The following is a 19,587-nucleotide window of genomic DNA, read 5'->3' on the forward strand; positions in this document are numbered from 1 at the left end:
AAATCACACTGTACCACTGTAAATGATTCATTCTGCATTTATGCTGTTTAATTTTTATTTTATAAATGAAACTCTGTGATTCATGAATTATGGGATTTTATAAGCAACTTTAGGTATGTAAAAGTAAACAACTAGGGATTTGTACTAACTCGTATTAGAACATGTAGAGCACACTGCGCCATTACTTTCTGTGTGCAATAGATAGGCTATTATTCATTTATTCTGTGCAATAATAACATAATCCCCAGTGTATTTTCAATCACCACCAACATTATCATGCAAGAATGTAAAATATTGTCATGGTTCCACATTATTGTTATTTCTTTCAATATGTATTATTGCTTGTTTTATTTTGCTACTCTTTAATTACTGCCCACTTGCTTTGTGGGACAAATAAAGGATTATATTATCTTATTTTAAGAGTAAATGGAAAAACAGGGGGGAAAAAATCTGACATTTAGAAAAATAAACCAACAAAACAGAACTTTCCCCTAAGTATACATAGTGATCTGCAGTACAATAAAGCAGTATAGAAATTGGTCGGCATATTATGCAATAAATAATATAAATATTATAAATGTAATAATGTATTCTGATATAAAAAACTATGCACAAACAGTGAAGAAAGCTGTGTGTTGCAACCACTAAATCTTATTGAACTAATTGGTGGTACATCTGTAAGGAACATGCATTTGTAGGATGAGCTTAATTGTGTACATTATTAGTTTACTTTTGAATCCAATTTGTAAAATGCAATTTTCCAGAGGATACCTGAAGGCCTCAGTTGCTGTGTGCGCATGCGCCATACCGCTGTGGACCCACTACTCCCCGGTGAAGACGTATTCTTCCGCCGCCATCCTTCATCCAAAGCAGCACAGCAACACAGACCCGCACCCCAACATGAGCTACACAGTGGAAGAGAGGGGAAGCCCCAACACCTTAGACTACCGCATATTCTTCAGTAAGTAGAACATGAGTCGAAATAATAAAAAATAGTCTCTTCTTTAACTTTTCTTTTCTCTCCAGTATCCCCGCGAGTCAGCCGCAACCTCCCACGTGTCACCTTTTATTTATTCTTGCTGGTGGGTTTCGCCCTGTCACTGTTGACACGAACGGCGAAAATTGCATACACATTATCTCTAAACATTCGTCTTCTGACTCTTTGTTGTTTGAGTTACAAGGGAAACGCACGGGAGCGTCTGAGTCTTTATGAGACGCAAACCAGTCCTGCGGGTTCCTCCGTCCCCATTTAGCCGGGTCGCGCTGGTGTTTCGGGTTAACCGGTTTCCCAGTTAACAGGTGACCGTCCTACTATAGCGTCTCTTGTCGTTTGCTGTCACTAGCGGCAATAAGAAAAGTCGGTCACCAGTTAACAGGGAAACAATTTAATGTGAAACACGAGTCACAGTCGAGCCTGTGGATGCGATGGGAAGCAGGCCTTGTCATTCCTGCTTCCTCCTGGCAAGAGCAAGTTTTTAATCTCTGTAAACTTGGTGAGCTGATCAACATGAAGCCATAAAATGTTACAGGTGTTTGCACAACGTCCTCTTGGATTATAAAACATAGTTGAAACTGTTGAAGTTCCTTCTTAGATACAATTTAGGTTTTTATTACACATTGCAGACTGTAGATCAATGTTAACGTGTCACTTATTTCGGGTGGTTGATTCTTTATAAGTTAGTGAACAAAGCTTCAGTTATCATTATGAATGCACGTCATTCCCAATCTTACAAAGAAAAGTAGCATCAACTAACATAGTCCAAATGTGAAAAGAAGCTAGTTTAGTTTCAGTATTTTCCATGCTGGTCTGATGCGATCTGTAGTTTTCTCCTGAGTGAGTGGAGTGTGCATTAACTAAGTCACTGAATTTCACTTTTTTTTCCACAGAAAATGCTGAAGCAAAGTACATCTCACCATTCCACGACATACCAATGTATGCCGACGAGAGTCAGGTAAGAAAGTGTCTGCTTTGGTTTACGTGACCTTAGTTTAATCCCGCATGTCGGGGATCTCTCTCTCATCATATCGATAATAATATTCTTTTATCAACACGCTGCATGATTGCAATGTCATCGTCTGATTACCGGGCAGTGAGAGGCCTTTGCTCTATTTTCTCAGTGCTCTGTCAATAGAACCAGTGATTGCATAATATTGTTACATCGCTCTGAAGCAGCTACTCTTAACAGGTAGAAAGGAATTATAATGGGAGAATGGAAATGCTGAGAATGTACTTCCTGTCTGTCGCAGAACGTCTTTCACGTGGTTGTTGAAGTGCCAAGATGGACAAACGCAAAGATGGAAGTAAGAGTAATGTTGATAGAATAAAAGTTACTGCTTCTCGTGATTGGATTGAAGTAAATCAAATAGTCTGCCACATTTTTAGGAATCGGAACTAATAAATTTTCTGCTTCAGATTGCAACAAAAGACCTCCTGAACCCGATCAAGCAGGATGTGAAGAAAGGCAAGTTGCGATACGTTGCCAATGTTTTCCCGCACAAGGGCTACATCTGGAACTATGGAGCCATTCCCCAGGTCAGAGCGTCGGCTTTAAAAAGCTGAGAAGTCTCAGTATGTCTGATCATGTGTGCATCTGTGTGATTTGATTAATGCGGTTGTGTTTCAGACGTGGGAAGACCCGGCACATAAAGATGGAGACACAGGCTGCTGCGGTGACAACGATCCCATTGATGTTTGTGAAATCGGCACTAAGGTGATGCTTTTACTTCCTTCATGACTTTTAATCTGCCTCAGTCAGCTGATTTTAGTTGGTTGTGGATATTACTCACGTGTAAAATGACGATGGACATGCTGATGCTTCCTGTGGAAACTGAAACGTGAACTGAGAATGTCCAGTAGGTGTGCTCCCGCGGGGAAGTCATCAAAGTGAAAGCACTTGGAATCCTCGCCATGATCGATGAGGGTGAGACTGACTGGAAGGTGATTGCAATCAATGTGGAGGACCCGGAGGCCAAGGACCTGAACAGTAGGCGTCTCACCTTGTCCTCTTTCTTCCTGTTCAAGTGTTTACCCCAGCTGCAGCAGCATTTCATGCGTGAATCTGGTCTGTTTTTAGACATCAGTGACGTCCAGCGCCTGAAACCGGGATACCTGGAGGCCACAGTCGACTGGTTCAGGAGGTACAAAGTGCCAGATGGGAAGCCAGAGAACCGGTTTGCTTTCAACGACGAGTTTAAAGACAAGGTCTCCACCTTACACACCCCAGTTTTTGGCTGTGTGACAAATTTAGTGATCATAGACACCGTCTGTTTCCCTGCTCGCTTTAAGTGAACTATGAATGAATCAAGTTAAACTTTATTCCTTTCTGCTTGTCTGACTATCCACCTTGTTACACGTTTAGAGTACCAAGTATTGTATATAACCCTTGGCATCAACATACAGGCACTGCCTTCAGAAACTGTTTGAGTTTTTGTTTTACTGGTCCTTTAAACTTCACTTGAGGACATGAACGAGATATACAAGTTCATTTATTATTCTCATTATTATTATTATTATTAATGATAATAGACAGAACCAAAAATCAAGTAATTGATGTGATATGTTTCAGGACTTCGCTATTGAAGTAATAAAGAGCACCCACAACTTCTGGAAAGCCCTCCTTTCTCAAAAAGCCAGCTCTGGTGAACTGAACTGGTGAGTTTTGTCATCGTTCTTGATGTTACAGGTTGTTTTTAGATTTAAGTTAAAACATGAATGTGACCACAGTTAATCTAAATGTCGTTTGATAAAACAGCAAAAACACTTGCGTCTCGGCTGGCGACAGCGACTACTGCTGCTCAGCGGCTGATGCAAAAGCGGCTGTTGAACAGGTAAGTCTTTTTTTTTAACTTTTTTTTATAAAGTAATTTCACACGTTGACATAGTGCCTCAGAAGCTGATGTTTCTCTTTGTTTTTAGACATCTCCTTGTGGAAAAGCAGAGCCTATCCCCTTATCAGGTAGAGTTTTATGGCGCCATGTCGTTCAGTAATGGCAATTTCTGCTAAATTGACCTGCCTGTAATCTTATCATTTGCAGTTGATAAATGGTTCTACTATGAGAGGAAGTAACCCAACAGCTTCTTGGACTGGAGCGGAAAGAAAGGCTCATCTCTCACAGAAATATTGTCGATGAAGTTCTTTGTCGGGAACCAATGTGGCGACGAGTCACTCAGAACCAGGGGGTTGGTGGGACGTTTGGGTCTGAGTCGGCTGACTTCCTGTAGAGGTAGTGAATAGATACTGTAATGAAGGAGAACAATCCAAACACACTCATGTCTTGACCAATAACTAATTTCCACTTATTTAACAAAGATCTCCTTGGAGATGTGCTATCATGAGCAACGTACAAGCACGATGCCTTGTAGATATCTGTGTGAGGCCGCTGTGATTTAATAAAGCTTCTCTGGTGAAATGATCTCAGTGTGTGATTCATTAAAGTCCTGATCAGTATTCCATCAGACATCAGGGACCCCCTGTTGTGTGTGTGATAATTCCTTTCCCCAGCATATATACATACAGTGAATTAGTCTAAGTCCGATCTCTTTCTGCACATGTAATTGATCCACTCATTGAAGCAGTGTTTGTTTGGGAAGATCTCTAATGTACAACAGGGCCTGTGTGGAGAGACGCTTGTTATGATGCTGCCACCTAGTGTTCACTGCCTTCCTATTCGCTTTATATTGCTTCCAGGAACCACTGAATCTAAAATGTGTGTTTATGGAGTGTAAGGACACACCAGAGTTCCCAGAAAGAAAAAAAACAACTTATGTTGCCCTGAACACATCAATATACTAATGTCCATTCATAGCCATAGCGCCACCTATTGAAAAGAGGAAGTTTTAAGAATTATATTTTCACGTACCGTGGCCCAAAACTTGACATCATCCTTAAGAATGGTAGGGATAAGCACATCAGGACACGCATCTGTCTCAGAATCCCAGAGGATTTAATGTGGCCCATGATGAACCATCCAAGGTGGATCTCATTTAGTGAGCTGACTCATTACAAAGAATATATAACACTTTTTAACTGTGTGCTTTTTAACCCCTGCACCCCCCCCCCCCCCCCCCCAAACAACAAAAAACAAAACACACACAGAAGACTTGAAAGAAATTGCGCAATTTCTTCAAGCATGCACGCAATTCTGTGCCAATGTCTGTAAAGAGACTGAAAAGGAGGTGAGTATCCATTCTGATATTTGTACATGACATCACGGCTCGTGACTCGTCATGTGCAAATATGCAACTTCTTCAGCCTATACCTCTTAAACCTTATTCAAACTCTTCATATCGTTTAGGCTTTTTAAAATATTTAAACCGTTTATAATTAATTGTAACATTGATGTGGATGGGAAAACCACCATGCCATATATACTTCCAGCTCCAGATTTCACTGGACTTTTGCCACATCTGTCCACTAATCAGGTGACTCATTCTCAGTCGGACTCCTGCAAGTTCAACGCTGCAATTATTTCAATTCGAGCAGTTGTGAGCACCCCTCCCTCCCCACCCGGGGGGAGAAGTGCGGCCCTCCCAGCCCCCGGCACGGTGACGCACGCACGTCCGGATAACTGTCAAGCCTGCGCGCTTCACGTCAGTCGACGGGACAGGCCCGGACTGAAAGGGCGACCGACAAGGAGTTCACAAACTCGACCGACCAAGGTAACATCGCGAAAGATGTGTGAAGCTTTGTTACCTCCCCCATCAGATGTTCACATTTGTCCCTGGTGATCTTGTCCGGACGCGCTTTGTTTTTGGTCTCTCTGTTGTTCAACTGCATGTGTTTACCTTTTTTATTTTATTCTGATGACAAACCGAATGTAGCAATACTTGTCAATGGAGGGACTCGTGGTTTTAAAGCACAACTTCTGAGTTTCATTCTTTAATGTGTTTGTTTTCTGCTTTTAGAGTTGCGTAAAATGCGAAAGCTATTTATACCAAAGTATGTCAGGATTCAACTGAGCAGCACCAAGGATATTAAATTACAGCTGGTCGTCCGTGAAATGTCGTACTAGTCACACGCGATTCTTTTTATTTGGAGTTTGGGACACCGTGTTGATGAAGTATTGGGGGATTTCCCGAATCCTTGGCCAGCAGAGTGAAAACCATGTCCACAGCAGTGAACACATGAAGTTCACAGGGAGTGACAGGTGTTTGTAAGCCAGGGAGAGAGAGAGAGAGAGCGAGAGAGAGAGAGAGAGAGAGAGAGAGAGAGAGAGAGACTGACAACCAGATCAAGTGTCCTTGCCACAACCTGCCATTAAAAATAGTCAGTTGATGATGAGTGTGAAGGAGTGAGGCCTCTCTCAGAGCAAAGTAACGTCGTAATCAAACCAAAGCGAAGGCTGCTTGTTGCTTTCTCTTTCATCCTGTGAAACTTGTGTGCAATTACGCAGAGCTTATACATACCAGCAGAGTAATCCAGGGTCAGGAATAATGAATAACAACGAGTCTTAGTGCTGGATTCACTAACAACTGTGTCCTTTTGCAACAGTGTTTAATAGTAATTCTAGCAGAGGAAGAGAGAGAGAGAGAGAGAGAGAGAGAGAGAGAGAGAGAGAGAGAGAGAGAGAGAGAGAGAGAGAGAGAGAGAGAGAGAGAGAGAGAGAGAGAGAGAGAGGAGAGAGAGAGAGAGAGAGAGAGAGAGAGAGAGAGAGAGAGAGAGCGAGTACTGGAAATACATTCACCATGGCTTAAAATTAAACAAATGTAGATATCAAACAGGAATTATATATGTTTAAAGGAATAGCTCACCATGAACATCATGAAGTTTGACTTCAATTTTGGGTCGAGTTGATTTGAAGCGCGATTTCTCAAAAGCACTAATCAATCATTGAATGTGAATATCTGTAATTTGTTCATTCACCCCATTAACTTTAGTGTTATTTATTTTGAGATAGCTTCATCTTTGCATTTTCATGATTTGGTTTTGTCTTTGTTCAATTTCCTGTGTTTCAGGCCGTCACCAGACATGTCTTTTATATTTGATTGGATCTACAGGAGCTTCAGCAGCATCTTGCAGCTATTAGGTAGAGTATAACACAAAAGTGTCATCAGGCACTACTATTGTCACACAGTAGGTGTCACAGAAACAAACCGGTGAATCTTTGAAACTCGTTAAAATATGAATCTATGTCTGAATAACTGTCAGCATGGTTGCTGTCACATGTCTCAAACAAGAGTCCAAAGCTTGATATTTATACTGTGTTCTTCATTATGCCTTGGCAGGGTCCTGATAAAGAATCAATTTTAACTTCAGGTCTTTTCAAATGTACATTTAAGGGCAAAAATTCACCAATGTGCAGATGTCTGGGGTTTTATCTTGAAGAGGGAAGCAAACAGGGACCAATAGTTCATATATAAGTACTTAAGTACAGTAACAGCTTCATACTCATTCATTTCTCAAACAAAGTTTTCCTTTGACTCATATTAGCAGAAATATTTGTGCTTTGTTACTTTGCATAAACCCTCTCTTCACACTCTTTAGAAATGTGTGAGGAATAGAAACATCTGCTGGAATTCTTTCTTTCTTGTGAAAACCCATTGTGTCTGTGATGATTATCAAAGGAACCAGCTCCTCCTCATCAGTTTGTTTGACTCTCTCTCTCTCTCTCTCTCTCTCTCTCTCTCTCTCTCTCTCTCTCTCTCTCTCTCACTCTCTCTCTCTCTCTCTCTCTCTCTCTCTCTCTCTCTCTCTCTCTCTCTCGCTGTCTTCAGGATTGTACAAGAAGTCGGGCAAATTGATTTTCCTTGGACTAGACAATGCTGGAAAAACAACTCTCCTGCACATGCTCCGGGATGACAGGCTGGGCCAGCATGTGCCGACGTTATACCCAAGTACATTCAGCAACATGACATAGTGCCCTGTCAGCAGGTTTTTTTTTTTTTGGGGGGCGGGGGGGATTCTTGCATTGTCACTTTACTAAAGTGAGTGTTTGAACTGTGCTGCAGCATCGGAGGAGCTGACTATAGCAGGGATGACCTTCACAACGTTTGACCTCGGAGGTCACACGCAGGGTAAGACGTTGGACTGTATTTGTGTATCATTGTCGTGGTGCATCCCTGGAGGTTTCATATAAATCCTGAAATGTTTTGGCTCCAACAGCACGGAGGATCTGGAAAAATTACTTTCCAGCTATAAATGCCATCGTCTATTTGGTTGATTGTGCAGATTATGAGCGACTCGCTGAGGCTAAAATCGAGCTGGATGTGAGTTTTGTATATATTTATTTATTTATTATTTTATCCCTGCAAGTATTTCTATCGGTCTCTGATAGGAGTAATCCTTTTGATCATCTTGCGCCTCGTCTCCTCTGCAGGCTCTTTTAACGGATGAAAGCATCGCGAACATCCCCGTTCTCATCCTGGGAAATAAGATAGACCGCCCAGAGGCCATCAGTGAAGATGCGCTCAGGGGAATGTTTGGTCTTCATGGACATACAACCGGAAAGGTAATCAGCTCGTGTGCGTTGCGATGTCAAGTGTAATTTGATCAGTGTAATTCTAAATTACAAATGATAATTGCAGTTTTATTCTCATTTTATGGCTGCGGTAATAAGTGCTGCAAGGCCAGCCGAATGAATAGAAGACATTGACCTTATTGCGTCCTCTATCCGCGTTTCATTGTGCCTAAACCCCTAAAGTAGGACACGCAAATGCCTGGTGTAATTTGTACAATCATCACTACTGAGCTTGGCAACTATACTGAAATTGCACACGTAGTCTTTAATTTCATTTCATCAGTCTCAGTCCAGTTGCTTGGAACTGTTTGAAAAAAAAAAAAAAGTAAAAAGCAAAATTAATTAGTTCTATTCATGACAATCTGATTAATAGCAGACTGACAAATACTATATATATATTGTTCCAGGCTGTCTTTGGATGTGCAGAAAGTCACAGATGAAAAAAATCTAGCATGTTTGTGTGAGGATATGTTCGTGTGCATTGAAAAGTAAAAGTTGTGCTTTCAACATGTGGTTTTGCTTCTTTTCAGGGCACAGTGTCACTGAAGGAGCTTAATTTGAGGCCGATGGAGGTTTTCATGTGCAGCGTGCTGAAGAGACAGGGATATGGAGACGGTTTCCGCTGGCTCTCCCAGTACATCGACTGAGTCGCGCTCCTCTAATAGCCTTAATCAGATCTGCCGATGCGGTCTGCGCACAAAGACAAGTTCCACACAAAACTACCTGCAGTAGATTTAACTGAATATTCGTGATGTAAGACTTTGACTGCCAGTAAAAGTTCTGTCTCAAGTAGTGTTTTTGTGGTAATGCACGTACCCGGTAATGTAATCTGCGCATCTTATCGATAATACAACTACAACACAGTTGGTCAAAGATGAAATATGAATCATCAGTCTGTATCATAAAGGATTGAGTGTGTGGAGAATCATCTTCATGCTTTGGTTTTTTACCCTAAAGCCTGCAGGGAATCTGCTCTGGCGTATTGAACAGCCTCACTGTGAACTAGTTTCTGACCCAGGTTTATTTTTGGCTGCCGGTGTTGACTTACAGTGAAGGTCAATTTAGTTAACATTGGGCGCTTGGAGGAACTCCTTCTCATGTAAGGACGGAAGATTTCTATTGGCACTGATCCAAGTAGTATCTTAAATTCTGTCACCTTTCTTTTGAAGCGCTAAAAATCCTAAAGCACAATCTGAAAAGATGGGTTTTTTTTTAGAATGTGAGGCAGAAATTTGTTGCCATATTTATAAATTTTTGATACTGTAACCTAATACCTGGGTCTCCTCACTACATGTTTCTTTTCTTTGTTAAAACTACAAACAGTTTACAGTTTTACTCATTTATATGAAAGTGACCAGCAGTGAATTTACTAATTTGTGGCTTGAGGAGCTTTATTCAATATACCGTGTTAAATAATTGTAGAATAAAACAGCAAAGCCTGAGGATGTGACGAACTCTTCCGCAGAGAGGAGACTGCAATAGCTGTGTTTAGAATAGTTAATTGCCGTGAAATGGCTTGAGTGCTTTGTGATTAGTTGCTGCTGAAAACGTGCAGTGATATTATGAGAGTACTCGGCTGGTGCTTGAAAAAAGAACGTGCCAAACATATTCATGGATTTATCATGCAACATCATGTGGCATTTTGTGTATACAAATCTATTTGTATTTTTGCAATAAAATGGGCTTGCCTTATGTTACAATGAAACGGCTCATTACGAAGTAATGTGTCTGTTACTGTACAAAAGGTAGGTCATATTCTTATTGGAAGTTAAGTGTGTGTTAGGGTGATGTATTTCTCTTGACAAGACTTTGAATTGTATTTGTTTAAGTATTTTTGATTATATTATTGCTTGATGAATAAAGAAGATTTGACAAATTGTGAGTGCAGATTGCACTGATGTGGCTGTCTCTCTTTTAAATGTTCTATGTCCTGCACATACTCTGTTGCACATTTACGGTACAATATATCCAGATCCAGCGTCCATCCATCCTTTCATATTCATCACATAAGTGTCGCTGCTGGAGCTGATTCCAGCTGTTGAAGGTGGAAGGAAGAGTGCGCTCCGGACCGATCACCAGGGGAACCAGAAAGACAACAACTACACACAAGTCTACAGTCACCAGTTAACCTCAAATGACAGTTTTAAACGGTGGGAACTGAAACAGATAACCCAGAGAAACAACATGCAAACGCCACACAGGAGGGCCCCCAAACCCCGAATCAAATCAGGGACAATTTTTCTATAGTGTGGAAGTGTTAATCGAGCTTTTGTAACTAAAGCTGTGCCGAATATAAACTATTCCTACAAATATCAAGATATTTTGTTGTTTGCAAATCATAGGTTATCGCATTCCTGGTAGTTTTATGTCTTCTTGTTGTTGTTGTTCTGTGTCATTGTATTCACTTTGAACTTGTTTTGTGCATCATTGTTCTGGATGTGTCTGATATGTAGTTTATTTAGTAGTTCTCTTTGTGTTTTTACATCTCTCCAAGGATGCTCTTATGTCTTTGTAGTTGATTTGAGTCCCTGCATTTCACCTCTCATGGTTAGTTTTGTCTCTCGGTGATCACTTTGTGTTTCCATGTGGTTTCTTTCACACTTCTTACGTATTTTTCTGTTCCATTAGTGTATATTTCATTGGTTTTGTACCACTTTGTAGTTCTGAATTTCTAAGTGGTCATTCTGTAGCTAATATTATTATTAGCTTATAAGATAATGATTAAATATTCTATATTTTGGTGGTTTTATTCCTTTTCCTGCTTGCTTGGGGCTCTGTATCTTGTTTTTCTCGACAGTATAAAGTCCATGATAAGACTCCTCTCTTTCGGACACGCTGTACCACAGTGTCAACAGTAGTCCCGCCTCCTTCGTTCCTATTGGTTCTGAGTTAGTCGCGTTTACATTTCGACCAATCACGTTGAAGCTGCCAGGAAGTCAGGACCAGAACTGTAGGAGAACATTAATGATAAGAAACCATGTCGAACACTGTGAGTTACTCTAAAATATGTATCCATGAGGGAAGCGTGTCTTCTTCCTGATAAGCTGTAAATGTTTCTGGCGATTTTCTTTCAGCGATCCGCTGTTATAGTGGCGTGATAGCATTGTGGCTAACACCATGGAGCTGAAGGAGGTGGAGAACTGTTGCTGTGTTGTCAAAGTGTCGGAGGCTTTTTCAGCGAAGAAATCTGCGAGTTGCAGCGGCGTTATCGTCCACCCTCCAACTGGAACCATCATTTCTACCGGCCTCCCGTTTTCACGGTTCCTCGCCGACAAACACTCGCTGTCTTCGAATAAACCCTTCCTGTCGCCGCAGAACTTCAGCAGCAAACTTCAGATCCGCGTCAGTTTTGCTGCTCAGCGAGGTTCGGACACCGACCGGAGCTCATCCACCCGCACCAGGAGCAAAACACCAGCTGTAGCTGAAGCTGCAGCCGAGCTGCTGATGCTGGTGAACTGTGTGGACTTTAAACACGATTTCCAGACTCTCTTCCGGGGGGTGGACCAGTGGCGTTTCCATGGCGACGAGAATGAGGATGAGGAGCTGGTCAGAGATGCTCACCTCCTCAGCTGGTTCGCTGTACTCAGGACAGGTGGGGAGATCCCCGGGCTACAGGAGCCAGGGAGCATCCCCCGGCAGAGCAGTTCGTCCCTGCAGAAAGGCTGCCCGGTTGTTGCTTGCGGGTCACCGTTCGGTTCTCTCTGCTTGGACCTCTTCATCAGCACCCTCAGCAGGGGCGTCGTCAGCAACCTCGCTGGCGAGGACAATGCTGTCATCCTGACAGATGCTCGCTGCATGCCAGGCACAGAAGGTGGGGGGCTGTTCGCAGTGGATGGCGCATCGGAGAGGGTGCGCCTCGTCGGGGTCATCGTGTCTCCATTTGGCTGGAAGGCCAGTGAGTGGATCGGCCTCACTCTGGTGTGCTCCGTCCAGGCCATCTTCAGAACTGTCAGAAACAGTTTGAGTGGTGAAGATCCACTAAGGGACACTTGGCAGCATCCGGGTGAGGCAAGCCTCTGCATGTCCACCGCCGCACATGAGTCAGAGGCTGTTCGATACCCCACAGTGTGCTTCGTGGACAGTGGACTGTTCTGGGGCTCAGGTGTTGTAGTCGCTGCTCAGCTGGTTGTGACCTGCCGGCATGTTGTCAATGGAAAGTCCACAGTCACCCTGAAGTTTCATCACAACGGCAGGTGACTGCAGACTTTTTGATCTTTACACCCCTTACAGTGTGAGCCCTGAGGAAAACCCAACACATTGGGTTTTTTTTTTTTTTGCTGTGGAAAAGATTAGATTAGAAGGCTCAAATTATCCATATTTATTGAACGTGATAAGAGAAATGAAGCTAGAAGCGTTGAGAAATACTGATTTAACTACATCTCTCTGGGAAGATGAACAAACGTTTTAGTCGTGTGGCCTTCTGTTACATTTAATGGAGCTCTTTTTTTTAACTTCTTCTCCTTTGTGTTTCAAATAGTTTTGTCTCATATAATGTTTTTGTTTTTATGATTCTAAATGCCCTGATGCATATGTAAAGGGAGCTGTCTCTTTGATGTATCAACAGCCAATGTTTTAGAGTAATGCAAGATAAAAGCAAATTCAAACTCCAGCAGCACACCCATCAAGGACATCAGACAATTTTAACTTGAATTTAGTTCCAATTGTAAATTTTATGAGCATGCATAGACGATGCTGGGAAAACTTATTAACTCTTTAACTTTGGCAGGAATACACCTCCAGTGGAACCAGATCCAGCCCGTAGCTCTCTGGCTTGTTAAACACCTTTAATAAATAGATAAAAATATGACTCAACCAATAGAAACGCCTCATAAATGTTCCACTTGGAGCTCCTAATTAAATGTGTGTCACATATTATGCTCCATATTAGTCTTCTAGAAATCTCCTTCCAGCGATGCAGAAGCCTGATAGTGAGTCAGAGAGACGGGTAAAACATGTCGAGCTGCTGGTCTCAAGGACCAAAGTTTGGAAAACCTGTCTCTGAAACCTGGACACACATATACAGCAATGCAGCGTATTTGTGATGCTCCATACGTGTGTGTGTTGTATTGTTTGTGTTTGCAGAGTGTTGAAATGCTCAACCCTTAATTTCAGTGTTTGTTTTCGTTGTTTTTGTTTACAGGGTCCGCCACATTGCGGGTGATGTGGTGTTTTCCACTAAAGACTCTTCACCGTATGATTTGGCTTTGGTAGAGCTGAGAGTTCCATTCTTAGAAGCGGTGGCCCCTCGAATGGCCAAGAGTTTTACTCCAGGTTCGGGAAGAGTGTTAATTCAAAGAAAGATGCTGCTTCTCATCCAACATTTTCAGTTATTCTATAATGAAACCGCTATTAAGTTGTTACTCAGCTGGACTTCTTTTCCTCCAGGTCAGTCTGTAGTGGTGGTGGGATATGGTGGTTTGGGTCGGAGGTGCGGCCCATCCCTGACCAGCGGCGTCCTCTCCAAAGCCATCATCTTGAATTCACAACCCGTCATGCTCCAGACTACCTGTGCAGTACATGCAGGGGCCAGCGGGGGCGCTTTGGTTGAGAGACACTCGGGAGAGCTGCTCGGTGAGGAAGCCCTCAGCTAGAAAATGATGTGCTACTTTGAACAGTGGGGGGCACACGGTGATCGAGAAACCCTTCGTTGTAACAGCATGCGTTGAGGAAAGACATGTAAACACACCGGCTCACGGTTTTCTCTCTTTGCGGCAATTTTCAACGAGGAATAAAGATTTTTCTTTGCTGCTCTGCAGGTATCGTCTCCAGCAACACCAGGGACTTGGCGACTGAGGTGACCTACCCACACCTCAACTTCTGCATCCCAGTGACTGTTTTCCAGAATCTGCTGCAGGATTTCCATCAGACAGGAGATGTTGATGTGTTCAGGGTGCTGGACAGCACAGAAAAACAAGTCAAACGTGTGTGGAGACTCCAAGGTGCCCAGAGCAAACTGTAATTGAGGGGCGATTGCACTTTGAGCTGTAACGGAAAGAAATCTGATGTTTAATCGATGCATTTTGTGGCCTAATTCACTTTGGACCATCCAAATGACAGTATGTGTGATTTTGTTAAAACGTGAAATGATATTTTCTAATATTTGTATTGATTGTCTCATGAAAGCAAAGTCACAACACCGAATGAGTAAAAGCAACTAATCTGTGATAAGCTGTCCGTATGTGAAGAACATTTCATGTTAACATCATTTAAATAATACCTGCTCCTATTGATTCATTGTACTATGATCCAATTACAACACTTTGTTCTAGCACTAATTCCCTCCTGGATGTGTGCTATGTTCTTCACATTGTGAAAAGTACAATAACAAACATGAATAGGGCGGCATAAAATAATATTGTCCATCCGATCTACAGAATGTAATGTCTTCCAGTATTAAAGAAAAACTAATTTCACAATCACATGCTCGACGAAAAAGACACCTTTTCTCAAAATATAGACTAGGATTTCCACTCTTTCCCTGATTTACTGTATACTGCTTGTTTATCCCAAACAGCAGGAATATTCGGCGTAATGAGCTGACAGGCGGCTGAAAATGATTGGTCCCTTTGGGTAGGCAGAGGACTGCTGTCGGTATCAGGTATTCAAACATCTGTTGGCAGGCATTCCCACTCACTGCTAACACATTTGAGGTTTCACCCACTGGGACAACACTGGTACTGATTTCCATTATCACAGAAATGTGAAACTGAGAAATGACATTTCAGAGGATTGGTTACTGTCAATTTTTACAATGCGAGGACAAGCTCTCCCGGCCTGAGCTCCCGAGGACGTGCTCACACAGTGGCGCGCCGAACGTTTTCTGTTTCGCCGTCGCCAGCCTATACGGTTCACGGCCAGCGACTTGGGCAGTGTCCCGAAGAGCCCGAGGAGAGAGATTTCTATAGGCATTGTGCTGTTAGAAGTGCTGATATGCAGAGCTGGGTCTGTATCTCATTTCTGCCGGTTTCCCATAGCTATAAGGTACACTTCACTTCAGAATGAGGTAAGGCAAGAGGAGAAGTGAGTTAACAATACAATCTGCTCTCCTCTGGGTATAGCTCACTCACAGAGGGAGATTTATGTGTTGGAAATGGTGCTTTTTAAAAGAGCTACAATTTCCCCCCCAATTTTTTTTTTATGTTTGCTCTGGTTTTGCAGGTCAGTTGTTCAGAAAATTGTTTTGAACCCGATTGACATAAGTGGCTTTGTTCTGAAATCAAAATGATCTTTTTCAATAATGCATTTTATCACCGTGGTGGGAAGAATCACTGGCAAACACAGGTTGGAGGCAACAAAGTACAAATACAAACACTTTTATTCTGGAATATATATTTTTTTACGTTATCTACCATCATTTTTATTTTTTTAAATAGTTTTTTGTTTGCTTCCCGAAACAAAATGTCAGTCTACTCTCTGTTGATGCATTGCCCTCAGAGGCCTTCATGTACAACAATGTAGAATATGTTATTTGACCCGGACTACTCCCTGAAATAAGGCTGACGGTGATAACACTGGTGATGGAGCAGATTTCGAGCGGCTCATATATGGCCTCTGGTAGGAAGAATGTTTGGAGTTGTCATTTCAATAGTACAGAAAAGGTTAACATTGATGTCCCATGTTAAGTTTCTTTCAAAGGCCATGATTTTTTAGTTTTTTCTAATGAGGCAGTTGAATCAAAAACAATAATAGAATACAAAGTTTCTAGTAAGTATGTTTCAGACACTCTCTCCTGTACTATAATCTTGCATATCCTGTTGTTAATAACAGGGTTATAAAACCTTTTAAAATATGTATGTGGCACGATGCTACGCGGTTTGTTTTCACTAAATTGATAAAAGACACAAAAGAGAAAAACACCTACGTAATATCCTTTACAAATATGCAAAGGAGCAACATTTTCAGATCCCAACTAGCCTAATTGAAGGCCTATGGAGGTTTAATGTATTTCTCACCCTCAGGCTCTCCTTGAGTTTCTGCATCGATGCAGCAATGTTGTTTATAATCAAGACAATTCGAAAATCTGACAACGAAGAAAACATGACCCCGGATGTATGGTGGCCAGCTGAGCCACATAGATGAGTTTATTTTGTTGATTTTTTTTATTAAACACATAAACCGATCCACATTATGATACGATGTACACTTGTCCACTAAGCAGCTTCATTCCACTCGTCCTCCAAGGCGTTGATTACAGGACTAATAGGTGACATTCTGTCTTCTGATACACACATTATATACAAGCTAAAGAGTGACGCGAGAGAGGCCTCTCGAGTCATGAATGAGACAGAGCACTACTGTCACACATGAGCTGAAGCGTTTTGACATGGAAACAGTAAAGTGAAAGGGTCTTTCAGTATTCCAACGTGGCTTCCTTGCTTTTATTTGTCAAGTTTCCTTCCAAAAAATAACCCCAAACTGGTTTTTCAAAATGTTGTTAATCTGCAAACATAAGAGATGAAAGAGGCCAATTTGGACTACTGAATCGCACCAAGTCTCGCTTCATTTTCTTTTTTTTAAATCTTTTTTTAAATGCAAGCACGTGACGAGCACCTGCGGCTTCTTAAAGTCTCCGTAATGCATCAGCTAAAAACTGCTCAAAGATAGTTTGAAGGACGTGTGATGGAAGAGAACAAAGATTCACAAGTATGAAGGACAAAATTCAGGACTCCAGACCCATAATTTCTTAACGGTGATATTTCCCCCCCCTCCCGTTTCCCATTTTAGGAACATTAAACACTCCCACAGCATCTATTTTCATCTATTTTCACCCTCCCAGCCTGTGCAACCCTCCCCCTTGCTTCGCCATAAACCAGTGTTGTTTGAGCGTGAGCGCGTCATCATGTCCATCTCTTTATAGGCGTGTGCGTGTGCGTGTGCGTGTGTGTGTGTGTGTGTGTGTGTGTGTGTGTGTGTGTGTGTGTGTGTGTGTGTGTGTGTGTGTGTGTGTGTGTGTGTGTGTGTGTGTGTGTGTGCGGGACCATCGAGATGCTGGACTGCACGTTGGCACTTTACCAGATATATCCCCCATCATCCACCTCTCCCACCTCTCCCTCCTCCTCTTCAGCCTCTTCTGCAGTCTCCTCAGCTTCTTTCTCCTCCTCATCTTCCCATCCAACACCACTACCAAAATCACCCGAATAAGTCATTTCATAATCTGCAGAAAGACAGGAAGAGAGAAAAAAAAATAAAAAATGAAGGTAAGGAACTATCAATTGTGGCTACATCTTGAACATTGCAATACATTCTGTTCTCCGTGCCTTCCTCATGGCGTTGACGGACTTCCTTCCACGCCAGGGAGAAAAAACCCTAAAATCAATTTAAAACATTGCCCGCAATGGTGAGAAAGAAAAAAGGGGCATATGTTTGACTTTGTCTGGATTTTAATAGCTGTTTCTAAACCTTGCCAGGGGACCCATTCTTATCAGGTGCAGGTTCAGTCCAACCAGCTCTCATTTATCTTGAAAGACTTTTCTCACAGCGACAAGCGGCGCTTTAGCATGCAAATGACTCTGGACACATGAATGTGACGCCGGTCCCTGCAGTGAGTTACGTTGCTCTCGGCCTCAGTCCGCTAACATGAAGGGAACCTTGTGCAAAACGCATGTGAGGAAGAAGCCAATTTGGCCCACATGATTAAAAAAACATTTTTTTTCCTTTTTGAGGCTTTCGAATCTGAATTCTCCGATGTGGTCGACGGCTTACACCGGCAGGACTCACCGCAGTCTGGCTTGCCACGAATCCTGGATGCAGCCACTTCACCTCCATTTTGGTCGACACACCAACACTCTCCCCTGTCACACTGCTGCTTCCTGAAGTAGCCGTCTTCGTCGCAGCTGGGAATGAATCGACCTGGCACAAATAAAAAAAGAAATAATCAAATAAACAAATAAATTAATTAATAAATGAATAGAAGTCGCCGCGTTCCCTTACGAACCCGGGACAAACACATCCTGTCTCATCATATATGGCGCTGAGCCCAAGTGAGAGGGTAATGCATGCAGCATATGTGGCAGCCAATTCCATATTCCATGAATACAAAATATGTTCATGGGGCAAGATATTGAGGTATAAGTACCAAGTCAGCATACCGCAGCATATTGGGGGGGGGTTGCAGGGTTGGCTGGCTAATATTCATGTTAAACAGAGAAAACATGATTGGAAAATGTTATTGATTTTTAAATCCGAACACAGTTTTGAAGTACAGCCTGTGTTCACATGAAACTGTACGGGCAACCTCTTCGGAGATGAATGGGTTTGTCATTAAATATCTCAGTTGGTATTTTTTATAATGTCGTAGCAGTAATGCAAATGAGATGGGGGGGGGGGGGGGGCTGAACGGTCTGTCTGTTCTTTCAGGGGAAACATCTGAGTGTTGGGCTGGCAGACTGCCCCCCGCTCGCCGCTCTGTGTCCTTGGAGAGTCCTGACTCAGAGCCCAGTCAGCCAGCCAAAATCTGCAGTGTGCACACACACACACACACCCAGGCACACACACACTTACACATACATGTAAAGGCAGACCAGTCGCTGCGTTCCTCTTTCCTCCATCTGTCAGTATCAAGTCATAATCCACAAGACTGATCGGGGACTAATCCCCACCTCCTGCTTGTCATCTGCTCGATGAAACCCTCGATCAAGAGAGACAGATCCAATTGGGTTGAAATCCTCTTATGGGAAGTCAGATACCTACCAAACTTTCTTTTGCCGCCATCTAGGACTTGAATCCTCTCGAGTTCAGCCAGACAAGGAGGCTCTTAAAAGAAGAGACAATTATTTTTAAAAGCTAAAATAAGAATAGAAATGAGGGCACAATTAGAAACACAACAGAAATCGACAAATAAATGACCAGTACTGAAATTTCCTGTGAATGTTGTCCGTGTTTTCCAAACCCTTTCTGCAGATCTGAAGTATTTTCTTGCTCGGTTGGTTAACTGACATGCTCAGATCTCCGAAAGCTGTGGGAGAACCAGGCTGTCAACAAGCAGCGGCAATGTTTTCAGTGCCTTGCGGAGACTATTTTCCCCCCACAGGAAGGGGGGACAGCAGGAATAGTAGGAAGACAAATAGTGTTGGACCGGCGCTCAGCGCAGAGGCAGGCTGCACCCGAGGGCAGCCGAGCGCCTTGAAGTTG

At 42.6% G+C, this 19,587-nt stretch overlaps 4 protein-coding genes across 5 annotated transcripts in view; 3 read left to right on the forward strand and 1 right to left on the reverse strand.

Moving 5' to 3' along the window:
- Positions 1 to 812: 812 nt before the first annotated feature.
- On the forward strand, positions 813 to 4,412 carry ppa1b (inorganic pyrophosphatase 1b). Its single transcript, XM_080481191.1, has 11 exons — positions 813 to 961; positions 1,888 to 1,952; positions 2,248 to 2,301; positions 2,414 to 2,533; positions 2,625 to 2,711; positions 2,858 to 2,984; positions 3,075 to 3,202; positions 3,567 to 3,652; positions 3,753 to 3,828; positions 3,917 to 3,956; positions 4,036 to 4,412. The coding sequence occupies exons 1-11, from the start codon at positions 901 to 903 to the stop codon at positions 4,065 to 4,067; spliced, it is 876 nt and encodes a 291-aa protein (XP_080337317.1). The 5' UTR covers positions 813 to 900; the 3' UTR covers positions 4,068 to 4,412.
- A 1,140-nt stretch (positions 4,413 to 5,552) lies between these two features.
- sar1ab (secretion associated, Ras related GTPase 1Ab) lies at positions 5,553 to 10,347 on the forward strand. 2 transcript variants are annotated; one of them, XM_080482090.1, is made up of 7 exons: positions 5,553 to 5,659; positions 6,956 to 7,026; positions 7,715 to 7,834; positions 7,949 to 8,014; positions 8,169 to 8,206; positions 8,317 to 8,448; positions 8,988 to 10,337. In XM_080482090.1, exons 2-7 carry the CDS (start codon positions 6,969 to 6,971, stop codon positions 9,102 to 9,104), a joined length of 531 nt encoding a protein of 176 aa, XP_080338216.1. In that variant the 5' UTR covers positions 5,553 to 5,659; positions 6,956 to 6,968; the 3' UTR covers positions 9,105 to 10,337. The 2 variants fall into 2 exon arrangements, with proteins under 2 accessions (XP_080338216.1, XP_080338215.1); XM_080482089.1 differs by having other exon boundaries at positions 5,589 to 5,659; positions 8,103 to 8,206; positions 8,988 to 10,347.
- A 1,017-nt stretch (positions 10,348 to 11,364) lies between these two features.
- tysnd1 (trypsin like peroxisomal matrix peptidase 1) lies at positions 11,365 to 14,879 on the forward strand. The gene is made up of 5 exons (XM_080482299.1): positions 11,365 to 11,446; positions 11,532 to 12,650; positions 13,598 to 13,728; positions 13,843 to 14,028; positions 14,214 to 14,879. The coding sequence occupies exons 2-5, from the start codon at positions 11,575 to 11,577 to the stop codon at positions 14,414 to 14,416; spliced, it is 1,596 nt and encodes a 531-aa protein (XP_080338425.1). The 5' UTR covers positions 11,365 to 11,446; positions 11,532 to 11,574; the 3' UTR covers positions 14,417 to 14,879.
- Positions 14,880 to 16,504: 1,625 nt separating this feature from the next.
- Positions 16,505 to 19,587, reverse strand: part of spock2 (SPARC (osteonectin), cwcv and kazal like domains proteoglycan 2) — a 31,411-nt gene continuing 28,328 nt past the window's right edge. The window contains exons 8-10 of the mRNA XM_080482333.1: positions 19,147 to 19,209; positions 18,175 to 18,306; positions 16,505 to 17,611 (exon numbers count right to left, since the gene is read on the reverse strand). Of these exons, the coding sequence (XP_080338459.1) occupies positions 17,466 to 17,611; positions 18,175 to 18,306; positions 19,147 to 19,209 (341 nt within the window). The 3' untranslated portion in view covers positions 16,505 to 17,465. The remainder of the gene's footprint in view (positions 17,612 to 18,174; positions 18,307 to 19,146; positions 19,210 to 19,587) is intronic.

Source organism: Lipophrys pholis, assembly GCF_963383615.2.
Source record: "Lipophrys pholis genome assembly, chromosome: 15".
NCBI classification, from domain to species: domain Eukaryota; kingdom Metazoa; phylum Chordata; class Actinopteri; order Blenniiformes; family Blenniidae; genus Lipophrys; species Lipophrys pholis.

Excerpts from the sequence above, each read along its gene's own strand:
- ppa1b (XM_080481191.1), top strand. The coding sequence starts at position 901 with ATGAGCTACACAGTGGAAGAGAGGGGAAGCCCCAACACCTTAGACTAC. Across the intron at positions 3,653-3,752 it reads AGCTCTGGTGAACTGAACTG|CAAAAACACTTGCGTCTCGG; the intron begins GTGAGTTTTGTC and ends TTGATAAAACAG. Across the intron at positions 3,829-3,916 it reads CAAAAGCGGCTGTTGAACAG|ACATCTCCTTGTGGAAAAGC; the intron begins GTAAGTCTTTTT and ends CTTTGTTTTTAG.
- sar1ab (XM_080482089.1), top strand. The coding sequence starts at position 6,969 with ATGTCTTTTATATTTGATTGGATCTACAGGAGCTTCAGCAGCATCTTG. Across the intron at positions 7,027-7,714 it reads CAGCATCTTGCAGCTATTAG|GATTGTACAAGAAGTCGGGC; the intron begins GTAGAGTATAAC and ends CGCTGTCTTCAG. Across the intron at positions 8,207-8,316 it reads AGGCTAAAATCGAGCTGGAT|GCTCTTTTAACGGATGAAAG; the intron begins GTGAGTTTTGTA and ends TCTCCTCTGCAG.
- tysnd1 (XM_080482299.1), top strand. The coding sequence starts at position 11,575 with ATGGAGCTGAAGGAGGTGGAGAACTGTTGCTGTGTTGTCAAAGTGTCG. Across the intron at positions 13,729-13,842 it reads GGCCAAGAGTTTTACTCCAG|GTCAGTCTGTAGTGGTGGTG; the intron begins GTTCGGGAAGAG and ends CTTTTCCTCCAG. Across the intron at positions 14,029-14,213 it reads ACACTCGGGAGAGCTGCTCG|GTATCGTCTCCAGCAACACC; the intron begins GTGAGGAAGCCC and ends GCTGCTCTGCAG.